At 35.5% G+C, this 20,514-nt stretch overlaps 1 protein-coding gene across 3 annotated transcripts; it reads left to right on the top strand.

The window, feature by feature from the left end:
- Nucleotides 1-20,137, top strand: LOC144974664 (uncharacterized). 3 transcript variants are annotated; one of them, XM_078917750.1, is made up of 10 exons: nucleotides 1-562; nucleotides 2,171-2,555; nucleotides 7,254-7,315; nucleotides 11,420-11,488; nucleotides 12,383-12,523; nucleotides 13,791-13,899; nucleotides 15,475-15,560; nucleotides 16,285-17,506; nucleotides 18,534-18,739; nucleotides 19,818-20,137. In XM_078917750.1, exons 1-9 carry the CDS (start codon nucleotides 527-529, stop codon nucleotides 18,635-18,637), a joined length of 2,214 nt encoding a protein of 737 aa, XP_078773876.1. In that variant the 5' UTR covers nucleotides 1-526; the 3' UTR covers nucleotides 18,638-18,739; nucleotides 19,818-20,137. The 3 variants fall into 3 exon arrangements, with proteins under 3 accessions (XP_078773876.1, XP_078773877.1, XP_078773878.1); XM_078917751.1 differs by lacking the exon at nucleotides 18,534-18,739 and having other exon boundaries at nucleotides 16-562; XM_078917752.1 differs by lacking the exon at nucleotides 12,383-12,523 and having other exon boundaries at nucleotides 387-562; nucleotides 19,818-19,956.
- Nucleotides 20,138-20,514: the final 377 nt, after the last annotated feature.

Here is a 20,514-nt window from a genome sequence, read left to right as displayed (position 1 = left end):
ACCTCCGACCGCCCCATACAAACAAAACTAAAACAAAACAAGAGCTACAGGCTCCGATTGTCGAGAGTCTAGAGACAAGAGAGGTCTAGATATATGTATCTTGATCTAGCTAGATCTAGATAAATGTTTTTATAATATAGCACCTATCTGTTTTATTAATTAATGCACAAGTGTAAAAGTACATAAATTCTTAAAATCCGAGCCTTGATAAAAGATATCTTTTCCGTAGGCCAGTTTGCAAGTCAAGGCTCTCATTCATTCTCATTTAGATAAGGCTAGGGAGTAAAAATTAGAGTAAGATGATCAGGTGTCGCTCTGTAGTACAGTTCAGTTTTAGATATCTAGGTTCTAGTTTCTAGATACCTAGACGTCTAGTCTAAGTTTAGTGAAAAATCGCTTAAACTCAACGACCCTTCTTGACCTTTACCTTCGCCTTCGTTCTGCTGGCACCGGTACTGGTACTGATTGTGATTGATATCGACCTGATACTTTAACTTTAAAAAGAGAATTTCTCTCGAATGATACAATGTTTGAGATTGATGATGAGGACGGTTTCTGGGAGGTAAGTAAGCAAGTTAAAAAAAAAAATAGAAAACATTGCTGAAATTTTAACTTAAAAAATTAACTTTCCTGCGTTTCCATGTTTATTTAGTTATTTAGAGTTAGAGTTAGAGAGATAGAAAACAAAACAAAACAACAAACAACCCAGATCTCCTGGTGTGGCGGGGTTTTGTGCTTGTGGGTTCGAGTCCAAATGATAAGCTCAATGGTCTGTATTTGAGCCTAGTATGCGCGATATGGCTATCGCTACCAGTACCAGCTGTGCCATTCATACACCACAAACTGTGACAAACTCAAACGGCTCAGATTTAATCTCGGGGTGATTAAGAATAGCCTTGGTCCTTTATAAATATTAATAATTGACTGTATTGTAATAGTAACAAGTAAATCGAGACAATAGTAACACCCAATACAATAATAACTAGTACTAGTCTATACAAAAGTTTAATTAGATGTTCCAGGAAAAGGTAATACTGAACCAGTGCGGTCCCCAGTCCTTTCGGTCCCCAGTCCTTTGTTTACAGTGCGGCCATATTGGATTCCATTTGCCAGGTTGTAATTGTTTACAATCATGGTTGGTTGGTTCCCCCCCCCCCCCCTTTAATTTATTACTAACACTTATCATCATTGACCATATTCAGCAGTGGTATCCTGCTCCGTAAGGTAAGCTAAGAAAATCTAAATTATATACGGTTTAGTTATGGTTCATTTTTTTGGCAATTAAAAATTTAAAATCTGGCCTGGAACATCTGGCCATCCAATACGGCCGCACTGTAAACAAAGGACTGGGGACCGCACTGAACCAGTATTACCCAGGAAAAGATAGAGAGAATATAAAAGTGAAAGGTGGAGGGAAGATTATGGATGATGTATGTTTGACAATTTTATTAACTATGAATATGAATCCTGTATTTATTTAATCACAGGAAGAATGGCTCTACTCTAATTGAGTGGATCTAATTTATTATTTATTTATTTAATTATTTATGTATTTATTTAATTTTAACGATCATTTGTGTCAATTTGTTAATTTGAGAATGGTTAAAGTTCCGTTAACAATGGGTACGTTTCCGATATCTTGACCATTTCATATCTTTATCTCTTAGGCAAAGTTTGGAACAGTTTTATATTGACATTTGGCTTACTTTTATAGATGAAGACTGTCCATATTAAGTGTTTTAATTCAAGTTGTTAATTTCCTTTTACTTTGTGGTGCGTAACTTGTTTACATTTTTTACAGAGTAAAATCTCGAATTTTATGACAGCGGTTTTAAAGTAGTTTTTTTATAGGTCTTAAAGAACAAAACTTTTTTGATTTGGCATCAACACGGTCCAAACTCTATTTTCAGTTAAGACAAATTGATTAAAATGTTGACACAAATTTTTACTTTTGATTGAGGGACAGCTGAGAAAAACCAGAAAAAACATGCGCCATTAATAAAAAATCTGACTATAATTCTTCATTAAGGTGATGAGTGTCCCTTTCACAACCAACCTTTAATTATTTTCTATTGTTGCCTCTTTTAACCTAAACCTTAATAATATTTTTCATTGTAAATTTGAACATGGACTTGAAATCTATCTATTTTTTTTTTCATGTTATCAACAGAAATTGCCATTAGATGGTCATGATGAGTTTAAAGGGCAATCAAAGCTTCCTTGTCTAGTCAGTATTGAGGATGATGTCCACTTTCCTACTGGTTCAAAGAACATGACATCTGGCCTTTCCAAGAAATCTTTGTCAGATGATTTTCACACCTTAACTTCAGTACAGAGCAGCAGTAATGTAACTGGTGGAATGTTGCCAGGAGACCGGTCACAGCTTGCTCAAATACATAATGTTATAACCAAGAACAGGAAATTGGATCGTAGTACCATACTTTCATCTTCAAAATCAGAAAGTAGTGATTTGTCCTGTAGCAGACGTCTATCAAAAGAAGATCAATTTGAATCAGCAGATTTTAGTAAGCATTTGGCTGCTATACAAACATCTAGTAAGTCTGCTCTGTTTTCCTTGACAATATATTGTTTTTATCTTGTTTTTTTTTTTTTAATTTCTATGCATTGTAAATGTAGGATGATTATGGATTTTTTTTTTTCTTTTCTTTCGTATATAAGAAATGCAGAGGGATTAAGTTAAGAAATGATAATTTTTGTTGAAGTTCTGAAATCTACACCACTGAATAGCTCTCGACTTGCTGCTTTGGATTGTGATACCATTGATGAATCTCTGGTCTGTTCTGCGCCGACAGGCTGCATTTACTCCTGCTCTGTAAAATTGTTCTTTTTGTGTTGTTTATAATGTGACTTCAGTTCTATAAATTAGTGTACAGTTATGTGATATGTTGCTGCATTGATTGAAAATATTTCTACGAAATTTTGGACTTGATTTTGGAAGTTATAATAATATAAATTCTTTTTCATTGTGGATAACATCGTGTTAGCTATTTAAACGTATCCAGATTTATTGTGATAACCAAACTTGCACACCCCCCCCCTCCCCCAACCACCTCATCATACGAGTATCCATAACAATGACGCCGCGTGATATCATTCAAACTGACAGCAACTCACCAACCCTCGCCTAGAAAAACCACATCCGCTACACGGATCGCTATTTCTCCAACACCCTATGAATACAAACTGTTTTATAAAATACACCAAAGCTCAGTTACTGTGCATTGATACAATATTGCACCATAAGACCATTATTTCTAATGCACTAATCACACACATTTCAAAGCTAGGTACCAGAAACCCAAAATGTGCTTGTGATAATTTTGTGAAGAAATACAAGAGGGGAACCAGGGGAGGTAAGAAGAAGAAGAAATCCCATTCACCAAGTCAACCACTCCCGTCGTCACTACCATCACCAATGCTATCCACACCATGTATCGACACACACACCACCACCACCACCACTACCATCCACACCATCACCGCCAACGGTACCAACAGGACCAACTCAACAACAAGCCGCCCTCTTACCACTATTCCCTCACCTATGTCGCTACCATCATCATCATCACCATCACCACCACTAACCGAAATCACTAAAAAAGAACTCAGCCCGTCTTATAACATTCCTGTTTACTCAAACGCACGTAGACATACAGCGAAATTTAAAAAAGCGTCAAAAAGACCGCGCAATCTTTTAACCATCATCAACAACAGGCCACCCCTCTGTCTCGTCCACATAAACGCAAGATCCATAAAAAACAAATGTCACGAGATCCATGACCTAATTATAGATCGTCATATTGATATATTGTGCATTACGGAAACCTGGCTTCAGGATAAACAGGATGACCACTACATTACCACCGCCTGTCCCAATACGCATACCTGGAAATCGCTACCACGACCTGGGAGAAAAGGGGTGGTATTGCCTTTATTTATAGTCTTGCTATCACCAACACCACTTTCACTCCTCTTACAAGAGAAAACTACGAATCTGCATGCCTTTCCTTCCAATCCGACTCTGCCACTTTCTCCATCATTACTATCTATCGACCGCCGAATACATCCAATACTAAGTTTGTAGCGGAATTTCAAAATGATATCTTAGACTTCAACCTTAAAAGTTCACCATATATTTTTATTGGAGATTTCAACATACATTTTAATTCCACTTCTCCGACAGTCACCAAAATCAAGAAATCCTACACGACAACGATTTACACCAGCACATCACCGAGACAACACACCAGGCCGGCAACATCATTGATTGGGTCATCTCCCCTGTGTCAAGTAATAGAATAAGAAAGATCGAAGTTGTTGACCTAGCGATATCCGATCACAAAGTTTTATTTGTGGATATCGCATTAAAGAAAGTTGATCTCCCGAAACGAAACATAACAACAAGGAATTATAGACAAATTGATATCAGTGGTTTACAAGATAGCATTCGTGACGTCATAAATGAGGTTAAAAATATAAACGACTTCAACAAAGTATTGCGATCTATTATTGACCGTGAGGCACCGCCACAACGTCGGGTCGTATCGAATCGACCACACTCGCGATGGTTCAATTCCGAGATAAAGGAATTAAAGAGAAAAAAGAGACAGGCTGAAAGGAAATGGCGAAAGAGTGGCCTAACGGTATTTAAGGATATATACAAAGCAGCTAAGTCGGCTCTTTATAACGCCATCACATGCGCAAAAAAGGCCCACTACAACGAAAAATTTCAAAGCATTACATCTTGCAAAGAACTGTTTTCCACCGCAAACGACCTTCTTGGCAGTAAGAAATCCACACCCCTTCCAGCGTCTAGAAATAACACCGAACTAGCTCAAAATTTTGCCAACTATTTCCACGGCAAGATAAAATCCATTAGGGAAAACTTAGACAAAACATCATCATCATCGTCACCGAGCTTTGGACCATTCCATGGAACGCCACTACATGTTTTCGATCCAGCCACTGAGGATGAAGTGAAGTCAGCCATTTTAGATAGCCCATCAAAATATTGTGACTTAGTAGACCCCATCCCAACTAGTATTCTTAAGGCTTGTATTGAAGAACTGTTACCAACAATAACTGAACTTATAAATAATTCGTCGGTCTCAGGTAGTGTCCCCGACTCGTTTAAATGTGCCATTGTTAAACCACTATTAAAGAAGTCCGATCTAAATGTAAACGAACTGAAAAATTACAGACCTGTCTCCAACCTTCCATATCTATCCAAAGTGCTTGAACGCATTGTGTTAAAAAGACTTTTGTATCATATCCATCTAAATAATTTAAGTGAAAATTTCCAATCTGCCTATAAATCACATCATAGCACTGAAACTGCCCTTTTAAAAGTATGCACTGATATTCTTAATAGTATTGACAAAAATCATGTCTGTTTATTGACTATGTTGGACCTTTCGGCTGCATTTGACACCATTGATCACGAGATACTTATTAAACGATTAGAAATTACTTTTGGAATAAGAGACACTGCGCTTAGTTGGTTTAAATCATACCTAACATCAAGATCTCAGTCGGTTCTGATCGATGGCGCAGTATCAGAAACATTTCCTCTAAATTCCGGCGTTCCGCAGGGGTCTGTCCTTGGTCCTGTTATTTTTACTCTTTATACTCAACCTCTTTCGGATATTTTTGTTAAAAATAAATTAATGTATCATTTCTATGCTGATGACACTCAGATCTATGTAAGCGATATCCCTAGTAATATCCCATCATTGATTACCCGTGTTGAAGACTGTATTAGAGATGTTAAATGCTGGATGGAAATTAACAAGTTAAAGCTGAATAATGAAAAGACAGAGGTGATGGTGTGTGGTAGAAAAAGTGTTTTGAAAGATGATTTTCTGAAGTTTACTCTAAATATAAATGGGTGCACAATTAACCTCTCAACGTGTGTGAAAAACTCGGGGTAATGCTAGATCAACATATGACTATGCAGGCACAGTTTGATTCTCTATGTAGAAGTTTGACAATAGGATTAAAAAGAATTGCTTCAGTTAGACCTTTCCTAACAAGAGAAGTAACATGCAAACTAATAACATCTTTCATACTATCTAAAATAGATTACTGTAATTCGTTAATCTCGAATGTAAGCAACGATAAAATATCACGCCTTCAAAGTATCCAGAATGCGGCTGCTAAATTGATTTTAAGAAAGAAGATAACATCCTACTCGTTGCCACTTTTGTATGAGCTGCATTGGTTACCAGTTAAAGTGAGAATCGAATTCAAACTAGCAGTATTGTGCTATAAGTGCCTTAATGATCAAGCACCCCGATTGTATATTACTGAATTTTTAGAAACGTATAAGCCAACGAGGAGTCTACGTTCTGCACTAGATTCTACAAAATTAATTGTTACAAATAAATATAAATATAAATTTTACGGCGGCAGATCGTTCAGTCACGTCGGACCTTCCATCTGGAACTCTCTTCCTAAAAGAATAAGAGAAGCGCAGTCCTTATCAATATTTAAATCAAAGTTAAAACACCATCTCTTTGTTAAAACACATCTTGATTAATGCATCTTTGTAATTTGACCCCAATATGAATGTTAATTTAGTTTATGTTATTATATCATTATTTTATATTATTTCCGTATTTGACATAGCATGTGGATGTATTATAACATATCTTGTATTAATGAATTTATGTTTAGTTATTACATTGTTGTATAATGATAATATTATGTTGATGTAGTTTGTATATTGTTTCATTTGTATAATAATGTCACTGTATTATTGTTTCGCGCATTGAGCATCACCCAGTGATGAAAATGCGCGTTATAAATGTCATGTATTATTATTATTTTATGTAAATTGTTATTTTTATTTTAAATATATATATATATATATATATATATATATATTATGCCTTTTGTGCCACGATATCATAAGGTATCGTCACCTTGGCATTCCACGAAGAAATATAGATAACTCATCAAACAAGATGTCTGATGTCAACAGGAATCACCCATGTTGTGCAAGTGAGCAAATTGGGGGTTAATAATCTTGCTCAAGGAAAAAAACGAAAGTGCCTGAAGCGGGGCGCGAACCCCGGTCATTCGGGTCACAGTGCAATGCCTTAACCACTCGGCCACTTTATATATATACTGTATATTAATTTTTTATTTTATTTTTATGAGATAGTGATAACACTTTTTGCAAATTTTTCTAAAGACAGCTTGATTATGCATCTATTTAACTCTACTTCCAGGCACCCATAAGCCAGGCTCTAAACGGAAGTTTCCAGGACCTGCTGGAATTTTACCAGACTCAGTAAGTTCGGTTGATAAAGTACAGGGGGAATCTGTTGGGGTTTTTGTTGTTGTTGTTCTTCTTCTTCGTCTTGTGGAAACCTCCAATATTGTCGAGGATCACTCCACAGTGATTTACATTTTAAACTTGCTTTAAAAAAAAAAAAAAACAAAAAAAAAAAACATAGATTAAAAAGTCACGTTGTGAACTCTAGCAATCGCGTGAAGGCATGTTGGCAACCGTTTTCAGCCACTTCAGCTGGGAGGCTATTCCATATTCGGGCAGTGGAAGGGAAAAACGAATGCATGTGGGCGTCTGTTTTTGATGTTGGGATGGTTACTCTTGCTGTGTGTCCCCTCGTATTTCTTGTGCCGATATCTTTGATGTCGTTTGGAAGTTTAAGGCACGAATTTTTGTAGTAGATCTTGTGGAACAATTTAAGTTTATCTATCTTTCTTCTCTTTTCCAGAGGTTCAAGGCCAATCCGTTGTGATATTTCAGATGCACTTGAGAAAGGATCGAATGTGTTTGTGATGCGTCTTGCTGTTTTTCTTTGGATGTTTTCTAAGGTGTCGATGTTTTTCTTTGTATATGGGTCCCAAATTGAGCTGCCATACTCCAAAATTGGTCTAACAATAGTTTTAAAAGCAAGGGTTTGAGTTGTGATTGGGCATCTTTTTAAATTGCGGGTGATGTAAGCGCTTGTTTGATTTGCCTTTGAAGCCAGGTGACATATGTGGTCATTCCATTTGAGGTTTTTAGCAAACTCAATGCCAAGGTATTTTGCTGTCTTTACATGTTCCAGGTTTTGACCATGAAGTTGGTATTCAAATGTAATAGGTGTTTTCTTATTTGTGATGGTTAGAACATTGCACTTTGATAGGTTAAATTCCATTTGATTTATTGTTTCCCATTCTTGTAATTTAGCTAGATCGTCATTTAGTGTTTTGCAGTCGTCTGTTGTTCTTATCTGATTATATAATGCTGTGTCGTCAGCAAAGAGGAGCACTTTTGACCTTATACCTAGTGGAAGATCATTTATGTACACTAAAAATAGGACGGGCCCAAGGACTGAGCCCTGAGGTACGCCCGATATCACCATCCCGATAGTGGAAGTCTCGCCGTCGACAAGAACTTGTTGGGTGCGATTGTCCAGAAAAGTTGCAATCCATTGTAAGGTTTTGTTCCTGATACCAACGTCATACAATTTCTGGATTAACCGATGGTGAGGAACCTTGTCGAAGGCCTTGGCAAAGTCCAGTAGTACTAGATCCATTTGACCACCTTTATCAATAGCAGCTGACAGATCATGTGTTAATGATAGAAGTTGAGTTTGACATGAGTGGTGCTTCCTAAATCCGTGCTGTTCATCACAAAAAATACTGTTAGTTTCGAGATATTCAGTTATTGAGGATCTCACTATATGCTCCAACAGTTTGCAGCAAATGCAAGTTAATGAAATTGGACGGTAGTTTTGAGCCCTGCTTCTATCACCTTTCTTGTAGATGGGTTGGACAAGAGCGTGCTTCCAAACAATTGGTATGTCTCCCGTTTCAAGAGAGAGTTTGAACAAATGTGTGAGGGCAGGTGCAAATTCGTTACTCAATATCTTTAAGAGACGGGATGGTATTTTGTCTGGGCCACATGCTTTCTTTGGATTTAGAGTGGCGAGGAGTTTGGAAACGCCCTCTACTGTCACATTGATTTCGGCCATAGTGTTGGAATCGTTTTCTTCGCCTTGTAGTTGTTGAGTGGTAATTTTGGTATGAGCTTTTGAAAGTTTATGGTCATAGTTCTAAACATGTTTCTCGGTTCACCATTACGGTCACTGTTAGTTTGCTTGTTTGCTATATTAAGCGTTTTATGATTTGAGTTGATTTGGTAATTGATTCTTTTTATTTCATTTGGCCTCATATTGACCCTTCTTCTCCCCTTTGTTGTTATTGTCTTATTTTCACAATCCACGTTCTCATTATGTTTGCTTAAGTCCTGCGTCCCATCAAAATGATCAGGTGTTGTCATTATGTTTTGTTGACATGTTGATGTGTCGTTTACTATTGGCATGTTGTTGTGAGTGTCGTTGAGTGGTATGTTGTTGTTTTTTAAAAATATTTTTTTCTTTCTTTCCTTTTCCTTTACTTTTTTTTTGTGTGTGTTTTGTTGCAGGGTTGAAAAGGATTTTCTCCTTTTCATTTTCATTTTTCTTCTTTTGTTTGGTTCGTTTGATATTTTTGTAAACAATTTTCATAACAACGAGCTTCACTTCTGATAGGCTGTTAATGAACTATTGTATTTAGTGCTGCATGACAAAGGCAAGTGCAGTTTACACATTTCCCTCCAGATTGTCCAATCATTTAGACAATGATAATATGAGTGATGTCATACTTTGGAGTGCTTGTGGTAAATAGAGATTCTTAAAGCACTGTCAATAGGACACATATAGTGTCGAGAATGGATATATTGATATCGTCGGGACCGTGGTAAATTGTCGTTATAAGCACGATGTCAATATATCAGTTATTCCAACAAAAAAAAAATGAAAGGGAAACAAATGAGAAAATGCCAGAAAATAACAAGGGAAGTCAATCTTTAAAAGGGCTGATTTAGAAATTTATGCTTGTTCACTTCATATGACTTTAATAGTTCAATATTTAGAAGGCCAAGAATAATTTTATGGACTCTTTCCTCTGCACTGGCAAGGACCTCAAATAAGGAAGCGCCTTCATGAAGTTGTTGTGAAAAAACAGTGGAGGATCTTGATAGCTACTATAGTGGCATGGTTGGAAACTGGTCCCAATGGTCCACTATCCTCACCTGACTCCACATTGCAATGGTGTCTTCTAAAAATTAACTTTTGTCGAGTGGTATCGAGACTGAGTACCAGTAGTAGTGGCATTGACCATTCTCATAATATCGAGACTGGAGCAGCTTTGTGGTCTAATGGTATGACACTCGCTTTCGGATCGGAAGGTCCTGGGTTCGAGCTTCACGCTCGGCGCATAGTCGAGTCCTTGGAAAAGCTCTTTACTCACTTTCTGTCACCGTACTCAGGTGTAAAATGAGTACCTGGCTGTTAACAGCGTTGTCTTTGTCTGAAAAATTGTAATATCGCCTAACAGGCGGCATGTCCCGTCCTACATGTTAAATGTTGCTGTTGACCAGGGACCCCTTGTAAAGCGCTTTTTAGCACAATTAATGGATATTGCGCTGTATAAAGCTCAATTTTTTTTTTTTTGTTATTTATAAACTGAGCATCATTTTTGGAGGGGTTTTTATTCTTTCATTTTATTTACTTTTTTTTGGGGGGGGGGTTGGGGTTAGAGATCTGTCCCATTTATGACAGTCAGTCTCTGTTCCAGACTGGGATTGGCCTGGCAGCTTGCGAGGACAGAAAGTGGGTGATGTGGGGAGCGTTTCTCGTTTGCCTATTTGTTGAAAGCCAAGAATATTGATATTGGGAATTCCCATTACTGATATCAGTACCGAGATATGATGGGAAGGCAAGGGACTAGGCTTGACGGTTGACATCACAATTCTGATCAATGACGATTCACAGGATAATATTGGACAATAATCTTGGTTTTTCTTTGATTGTTATTTTACATCACAGTGGGATCTCTGCATTTTCATTGACTGCTGTGTTTTCTTTCGGGAAATGAAATATTTTACCTTTTTGTTTTGATTATTAAATAATTAGATTGCATACTGAACTTGGATGAGATGTCACTGTAAAATTTAGTTATGAAGTGAAAAGATCTGTGTCATTAACTTGTTTATGTTAGAAATAATGTTTTTGATCATACTGTCATGAGTGATAAAAGTGGTGCTAAAATTTTGAATGATATTAAAAGACAAAGGTTGCCTATTATAATCGTGACATACCTTTGGGATCAAGCAATTCTGTGTATTTTGTTTTCTGCTTCTATTTATAAAAAAATAAATCTCTTACAATAGTTTCACTACAGGGCATTTAGAGTATGGCTTCGAAAAAATGTGTTCTCACATCTTATCAATCAATACTTTGATAAATGCATGAACTTGATCTTGAATTTAACTGAATGTACCTCGTATAAGATTAATAACTTTTAATGGAATTGAACTAAAACTGTTTTTCATCAACCTTAGATTCCTGGCGATTTAAACAAGTTACAGTCTGACAGTCCTGTAGCGGTGAAAGATCCTGCAAACAATGAGGTAATTCTCGTCACATAATAATAAGACTTTTGATGTTTGAAGAGACAGTGCCGCTGCCACCAACATATCATGTGTAAAAATTCCTTTAAAGATGATTTTTTATTTCAGTTTATATTACTAATGGCTGCTAATTACTTTACTAATTACTAATTCAATAAAACCCATCAATTGATTGCCAATGACTCTGTCCATGTTGCACAGTATAAACATTGTTCTCCTAGTTATCCTTATTCACAATTCTCAAAGGAAAGACTCATGAGCTGAAGGTATTTTGAAATATCCGTAAATGTTAAGCACTATCTTCTACTTCTATTCAAGTAATTATTCTTCTCTGGAGTCTTTGGTAGTTTATTAAATTAATGTATAAGGTTCTTGGTTGTATATTTTTACATTTTTGCACATTTGCATATATATATGTATACATTGTCACCATAGATTTTCAACTTTGTGTTTATACATTTTTATGCATGCCACGTCTGTAAATGAATTTCCATTTTTTTTGATGAATAAAGTATATATTATTATTATTATTTTATTATTATTATTATTATTATTATTATTATTATTGTTATTATTATTATTATTGTTATTATTATTGTTATTATTATTATTATTATTATTATATTTTATTATTATTATTATTATTTTATTATTATTATTATTATTATTATTATTATTATTATTATTATTATTATTATTATTATTATTATTATTATTATTATTATTATTAAGGTTATTTGACTGGTAACAAGTAACACATTAGACAGAATTGCCACTTTTGGCAGATACTTTACAATTTGTTTTTATCACTTTTCCACCATCCAGCCCCCTGCCAACTTTTTCTTTTCTCTCCATTTTATCGGTTTCAATATTTTATTTTAATTTCTATTTTAGGCATTTCCCTCCTCCTCACCTCAACCATCTTCCACTTGTGATCCATTTACATCAAACCTGTGGCAGTTTTTGCTATCAGATATTGGACCAGATGCAAAATCTGTTCTGAAAAAATTTGCCATTAAAGCAATGCTACTGAAGGTAATATCAAATAGAGGGAAATTGATACATGACAGTTTTTTTTTGTCCTTGTTTCCACAGAAATGCTTTTCTTCTACTCCTGACTTTTGTTAATGGTTGCTGAAATGTTTGAAAAATTTACTTTGACCTTTTTAAGCTAATTTAGTGGGTAGTTAGGTTTTGGAACCATAGTATATGTCTTTGTCTATGACGTGGTATGGGATGGCTGAAAGTGACTGCTGTCATATAGAAGCAGTTATTTAATTCTGTAAGAAATCATCATCATCATCCATCGTGGCTTGTGCTCTTGAGCACGTTGCCGGTCAGCTGTCTCCACGAATCACGATCCTCTGCGGTGCGCATGAAATCTGTGTTGCTTTTAAAGTCACATTTGGCCATTCTTAGGTTATTTAGATAAGTCATTCTTTGTCTTCCTCTAGCTCTCTTTCCTTCGATCATCCCATATGTTACTAACTTTTCTATTGGGTCTCTTCTCCACACATGTCCAAGGAAGCGTAACGGACTCTTTCTGATGTTATCGATCAGTATTCTTTCCTTTCTCACTTCCTCGTTCGTACACCTGTCTGTCCATGATACCCTCAACATTCTTCTATACACCCACATCTCAAATGCCTCTAACCTCCTCGTACATTCTTTGTCAAGCGTCCACGTTTCACAACCGTATAAAAGGGTAGTTATAAAATATGCTTCTACTACTTTCATTCTGGTCTTCAAGTTTAGGTTGTTGTTTGACACAACTGGTCCCATTTTATGGAACACGTTTTTTGCTATTGCTATGCTTTGTTTTATATCCTCTATGTCACTTGCGTCTGTAAGAAATATTGTAACTTAATTACATTGGAAATGTTCTGACATTGACATGCTTTACTGAAATAGGCAAGGCATATTGTGTGCCAAAGAGCCAAAGATTCATTCCAGACACGTGGATAGACATTGGTCAATAATCTTCTCCTAAAATGGTGTTAACTCACTCAACCCTAACACCGACTATATCCGTAGTATACCCGGGGTTACTTGTACCCCATGCCTATTTATTACATTTTTATGATACAAATTATAGGCATAGTATCAAAGCTAATGTTTTTCATTTTTACATGTTAATGATAGATGAATAAAAATAAATATGCACATGCTCATTTTTAAAACATTTTTTTTCCAATTTTGAAAAGTAGCAAAAATGTCTAGGACTGAGTGAGTTAATGATTGGTAAAGATCTGAGTTGAAGCAATCATTTCTTATAAGTCTATGTTTATATGTCTAATTATAGGCAAGCAAGCGAGAGTTGCCTAAGGGTAAAATACCCCTGGTTCTGGCCTTTATTGAGTCTGTTGATTTCCATGGCTGCGATGGAACTGCTGTGCTCAGAGATCCCTCAGGTTGGTATGACATATATAAATAAATAAATAATTGAGCTTTTATATAGCGCAATATCCACTAAATGTGCTCAAAGCGCTTTACAAGGCATCCCTGGTCAAAGCAACATTTAACATGTAGGACGGGACATAACGCCTATTAGGCGATATTACAATTTTTTGGACAAAGACAATGCTGTTAACGGCCAGGTACTCATTTTACACCTGAGTATGGTGAGAGAATGTGAGTAAAGAGTCTTTTCCAGGGACTCAACTATGTGCCGAGCATGAGGCTAGAACCCAGGACCTTCCGATCCGAAAGCGAGTGTCATACCACTAGACCACATAGCCGCATATCACATCACCTGCTGATCATATTTTTCTCATTATCACTCCTTTACTTACTGTTAGTTTATTTATGTTGGTAACTTGGGGGGGGGGGGGGGGGGAATTGGCCAAGTTAAGCCATTGCACTGTGATCCAGAAGATACCGGGTTCGTGTCCAATTTCATGTACTTTTGTTTTTTTTTTCCTTTGGCAAGATTATTAACTCCCAATTTGTTCACTTTGGACAACATGGATTATCTATGTTCCTTTATGTAATGCCTAGGTGACGGTATCTTATGATGCTGTGGTGGAAGGTATAATTGATATTTCTTTTTTTAATGTTATTACTTTTGTTATCTGTAATATAGCAATGGTTGAAGGAGGACATCCTTGACTTCTCCTTTTGGGGTTGAAGGTTAAATGTTTCTGTCCCTTCCATGTTGCGATCTGATTTTGTCTAGAGATGGATGCTGCTGCATCTTAACTTTGGGAGATGATATGTTATCTCTCGTAAATCATCTTGTGGCAAACAATAGAACACTTATATAAAGAAAAAACATAGGCAGAAAAAGTGTTTTTTTGTTGTTGTTGTTTTTAAAAATTATCAGTCGTTCTTTATTTAAGTGTAAATAATAGGGAAAAGGGGGCACAGACTTGCTTTGTTGTTTCGGTCCATATGTTTCAAGTGTGTACAATATGTGTGTGCTCACCTTTTTATGTCACTTTTAATTGATCACTATATTGTAATGGATTGAGTGTTACTTTTGGTGTGGATCCTGTAACTGTATCTGGATATAGCTTTAATGTGGTCTCAAATGATCGACTTTGCATCTACTTACGTTCTTTGTATAATATACAATATATTTTATGCAAAAAACAGAGAGGTGCTCTGAGAGTTTCCTTTTTGAAGCCATTTTTTACCAATTTTGAAATATGCAAGCAATTTTACATGTTTGGTTCAAAATTTAGCTTTAAGTATGCAGATTGTGAACAAAGCAGTTTGGAAGGCAGTAGACCTCTATAAATGTACTAAGTATGCTTCAAGCAAGACAACCTTTGATTGTCCTCTTGTCTTTCTCTCTCTTTTTAAAATTTAAAAATTTTTTGGTGCTGATTTGAATTAAAAGATTTAAAGTGATGTAAAACTCCAAGGTACTAAAAAAAAAGCTTAATAGAAAGCTTAACAAAAAATTCATTGGTTATAATTCATAAAAATGATTGGGCACCAGATCTGATGTAATGAAATGATAAATTTGTTCTTTATTTTTTAAGGTAAAGTCAACGGAGCCCTTCATAACGATCTCGTCAAGGACCCGAGCACAGCCATTAAACCTGGATGTGTCATTGTTCTTAGACAGGTACAGATTTCTCCCAAATTATTTCTAGATTTTAAGTCCAGTGCAGCAGGTTTTACCTTCAGAGCCACCAGACCCATGGTTTTTGGAATTACACTCCAGCACAGTTTCCTTGAATTAATCGGGATCTGCAAAAAAGTTCGAGGAAACCGTGCCTTGCCATAACAACTTATGGGAGGGAAAGGGGAAAGAAGTGTGACGTTAAAGATTGAATTGCTGTATATGCGTGAACATTAGTATTTAATTGGAATAACATGCAAAGCTCTTGTTAGATGGGACCTCTTTTTGCCCCCCCCCCCCCCCCAAAAAAAAAATCCCTCACTATTCATCTGAATCGTTTCCTTGTCTACCGACATAGATAATACAAAAAATCACGGCATTGATTTGATTATTTTAGATGATTAGATTTTTTACCCTTGACAGGTTTCAATGAAAGGGTCAAGGGTAAAAAATCTAATCATCTAAAATAATCAAATCAATGCCTTGATTTTTTGTATTATTTATGTGGGTAGACAAGGAAATTATTAAAATGAATAGTGAGGGCTTTTTTTTTTTTCTCTCAAAATTATTTTGTCGGTTTGATAATATTGCATATATTGCATTTTGTTTTTATATAAATAAGATCATAGGCTTATACACTTTTCAAAAAGAATTTAACTTGTGTTTCATCACAACAGTGTCATCTAGATTTAACCTATTATTGCTGCCTTCCTTTGAATTTTTTCAGACCAGTGTCATCAGTCCCACACCTCGCACTCACTACCTGAATGTCACTCCTGCCAACATCGTTGTCATTTACAATCAACGTAGAAACTCCTCCCAGGTATACAAATCACCCTGGTCACCCACAGTGCTTTCCAGTTCGTCAGACACCACAATCCTTCCATTGCCTCAGATTATCCAGGATTCGGTTAAAGAGTTGACATCAGCCATCAATAATCCACAAACACCACAACATACATCTGGACCAAGGCTTGGATCGTCAAATTCATCTCAAATGTCTTTATTTGGAAGTGTCACAAACAATTCCCCATCATTCCCACTCCGTAACCGATTCCCAACAACAAACACTGCCAATACACCCATCAACAACAGATTCAAATCTCCTATATCTCCTAGAACTTTTTCCCCATCAACTTGCCCTCCCCCCTCCTCTCAGAGGAATCCAGTAAGTAACGTCACAAACTCTTTTCAGCCTAAAATTCCCACTCCACAAAATCATCTTTCATCCACCCATGCATTGGGCAACTCGAAATTCCAAATGGGAAACAAAATAGTTCATAAACAGCCATCAACATTTAACTATCAAAGTACGTCTTCATTTAGTCACACTAATCATGTGCAATATCCTCCTAAATCTACCAATAAATTGTCGTCAGCGAAGTCATTTCCAGCAACTTTTACATCTTCTGAAAAACCGAGTTCTGTGCAACACGATGAATTTTTTGATGATGACAGTGACTTGCTATCTTTGTGTGATGATTCAAATATGATGTTCAACAAATCTATCCCTGTGTCAAACCAAAACTTAAACTTAAATGGATCAATGAAGACAATTTATGATCACGAAGAGAAATCAGCTGAAGTATTCTCAGAAAAGCAAAACATTTCATCAGGTGATGGAAAAAATGAACTTTTAAATTTTAGAAATTTAACAGATTACTCCTCTGGATCAAAGAAGTCAGAATCTGTAATAGGGATTTCTAAAGGCATTACTCCAGTTGCTCATAACACTCTCCCACAAAATGACAGATCCTCTGTTCAACATAGAAAATTTGGATCAGATATAAAAAGCACAACTCGGAGAACTCTTAGCGATGTTAATTTTGAAGGAAATGTTGATGTCAGAAAAGACTGTGGCAGAGCTGCAGGGGTACAGCTTGGTGTGACAAAATCATCATCCTTACAGACCACTGGACAAGCACAAAGTTTTGGAACTTGGGATGATGGTAAGACTGTTAAGCATGGGCCATTAACCTGTCCCCGCGGAAAATTGCAAATGAAAACCCAAAAAATTGCACCCAAAATTCCAAAAATTGCAAGGAAAAATTGCAAATTTAAGACATTGTTTTCAATAAACAGCATTTCATACTCAGAAAAGAAATATTATGCCAGGTATATTCAGGGGATGCCACCAGAGATTTTGAGAAAAACCCAAAAAACAACACTTTTACACAAATGCATGGATTCCTAACATTTATGTGGTAGAAAAGCTCAGAAATTAAAAAAAATATTATTATTATTATTATTATTATTATTATTATTATTATTATTATTATTATTATTATTTAGTATTATTAATATCATTATTATTATTATTATTATTATTATTATTATTATTATTATTATTATTATTATTATTATTATTATTATTATATTTCCAAGTACATCTATACATCATAATAATACAGTGGAACTCTGGAATAACGAGGTCGAGGGGACCGACCAGAAAAACTTTCTATTTCCGAGTTTCATGAATCTATGTTTATGGTAGTATATTAAACACCCATAATAATAATTAAAAAAAACAAAAAAACCAAAAAAAAAAACAAACCAAAACAAAACAAAAATAAAAACAAAAATTAAAATTAAAAAAACAAACAAAAAACAAAACAAACAAAAAAAACAAATATATATATATAATAGATTGATGTTAGCAATAAAACTATTATTAAATAGCATCTTTAATAGTTTTGTGTGACGGTGGCAGTAGTATTTTCCTTTGTTTAGCATTATATGATTATATGTGACTCCAGAACATGGAAAATTGCAAAAAATTGCGGCAATTGTCAAAATTGCGAAAAATTGCGGCCGCGTTGCGGCGCAAGCGCCACGATTTCCTGGAGGGACAGATTAACAAGTCCTCTCCACATTACTGGACTCACTGCCATCATTTATGATTTTTTATTTATCTCTTTAGATCTAGCCCTTGTGTCTTGATTTTTAAATAATTTCTCTTCTTGTCCTTTCATACAGTGCAACCCCTGGATAACGACATGGCCCGGGACTGCAAAATTATGTCATTATCCAGGAGTGTCGTTATTCTGGGGTATTCAAGATGGAGGGAAAAGGGGGTGTAGTGAGACAGTGAATGCATAATAACAGTGCAATGCTCGGAGCAGTGCCTGAGAGAGGACGCGTCCCAACAACGTTAAGATGCATATTTCTCATGTTTACAAAGGGTATACCTGTTACGCTCTCACTGTCCAATGTGAATTGTCATTGTTTTGATCGTAAACAGTGCTTGAATGTCATTTAAAAAAACTAAGAATAAATCAAGAATATCAAGTGCCAATATGATAATACAGCACAATAACACAATATTATCATATTGGCTGATGAGTTTTGAACACCTAAATTTCTAATTTAAATGCACCAGAATTTACAAACACTAAAAAAAAATTAGTAGTAGTTATGAAACCTCAATACAGTTAATCTGATTGCTAAGAATGATCATCAAAATAATTTGATGATTTCAAAATAATTTTATAATTATTACATTTAAATCTGTCTGAATATCAAGGGACTGTATTTTCTTTTTTGTTTTATACAAAGTGACAGAAATCAGATGACAATTTCTGGAAGAAGTATGATAGTGATAGTTTACCACCCCTGAGTTGGTCTTGTTATAAAGTTTAAAATGTTGATCTTCATTGTTAATTCTTATAGCTGGTGAGCCTTACAATAGTTCAGTCTGAGCTGTTGTAAATTATCATGAGGAACAACTTGCAAATGACTTTTACAAAAAAGATAGCTGTTTAAACTTAAAATTGGAAGCAATTGTTTTTAGGTTTCATAATAGAATGGAGATGAGCCCTTTAAATTTTATATACTTCAATATCCACTAAACGTGCTCAAAGAGCTTTACAGACAGTCCCAAGCCAACAGCAACACTTTACATGTAGGACGAGACATGATGCCTTTAAGACGATATTACAATTTTTCTGACAGAGACAAAGCTGTTAACGGCATGATACTCATTTCACACCTGAATACAATGAGAGAATGTGAGTAAAGAGCCTTTTCCAAGATCTCAACTATGTGCCGCTCAGAGTGTGACTTGAACCCACGACATTTGATCCGGTGGTGAGTTTCATACCACAAAACTACATAGCCGCCTTTTCAGTGTGTTGACAAAGAGAACATTCTCAATTATATGCGGTTTATAGTTTCTAAAGAAAAAATTGGTTTAACAGGTTTTGCTGTAAATAATATATATATATTTAGCTTAATCACTTTTTGTTTTATATCTTATTTCAGATTTGGATGATGAGCTATTATCACAGTTATGAGTTGCGACAAGGACAAGGCCCATCAGAATGTGTTGCAAGCGCCGTAAAACCCTTAAGGCCCATCAGAATGTGTTGCAAGCGCCGTAAAACCCTTAAGGGCCATCAGAATGTGTTGCAAGCGCCGTAAAACCCTTAAGGCCCATCAGACACCAGCAATTTATGATGTTATTCATTGATTTATTTTTTTTTCCAAGGAAAATAATACAAAGCAACAGATATAAATTGATTTAACAAAAAAGTGTTTATATACCGTATTATTTAAAAATAAAAATAATTCTATTTCTTAAACGCATCGTTAGTTTTTTAACTCATTGCAATACCTTTGGATTATATCAAGCTGGAAATGTGTAGGACAGTAAGACATTATACTCAAAAGATGCACTCAACTCAGGTGTGAACCTGGATCTGACAGTAAAGAAACCAATTATGGTGATGAAATTATTTTATGTCACCTCTCTTAGAGAAAAGACTCAATTTCTTTAGCTATTAATGCAGCAGCTATCAAGTGCAGAGAAAAATAAAGTGAGTGAATGTGACTCATCAATGGGGACAACACAAAGCATACAATGTTTCGACCTTTGGCCTAGGGTTACACACAAAACATGCAGATAATGACTAGAGAGAGAGAAAAAAAATTTGACAGTTACATAAAGAAGTCAAATTAC

The sequence above is a fragment of the Berghia stephanieae genome, chromosome 6 (assembly GCF_034508935.2).
Source record: "Berghia stephanieae isolate SIO BIC M18660-M18661 chromosome 6, UCSD_Bste_1.3, whole genome shotgun sequence".
Lineage (NCBI taxonomy): Eukaryota > Metazoa > Mollusca > Gastropoda > Nudibranchia > Aeolidiidae > Berghia > Berghia stephanieae.
The sequence above is the reverse complement of the archived record's forward strand: the minus strand, read 5'-3'. Positions and strand labels throughout refer to the sequence as shown.

Coding starts and splice junctions, on each gene's coding strand:
- LOC144974664 (XM_078917750.1), top strand. CDS start 527: ATGTTTGAGATTGATGATGAGGACGGTTTCTGGGAG. Junction 11,489..12,382: donor AAGATCCTGCAAACAATGAG/GTAATTCTCGTC, acceptor TTTCTATTTTAG/GCATTTCCCTCCTCCTCACC. Junction 15,561..16,284: donor GTGTCATTGTTCTTAGACAG/GTACAGATTTCT, acceptor GAATTTTTTCAG/ACCAGTGTCATCAGTCCCAC.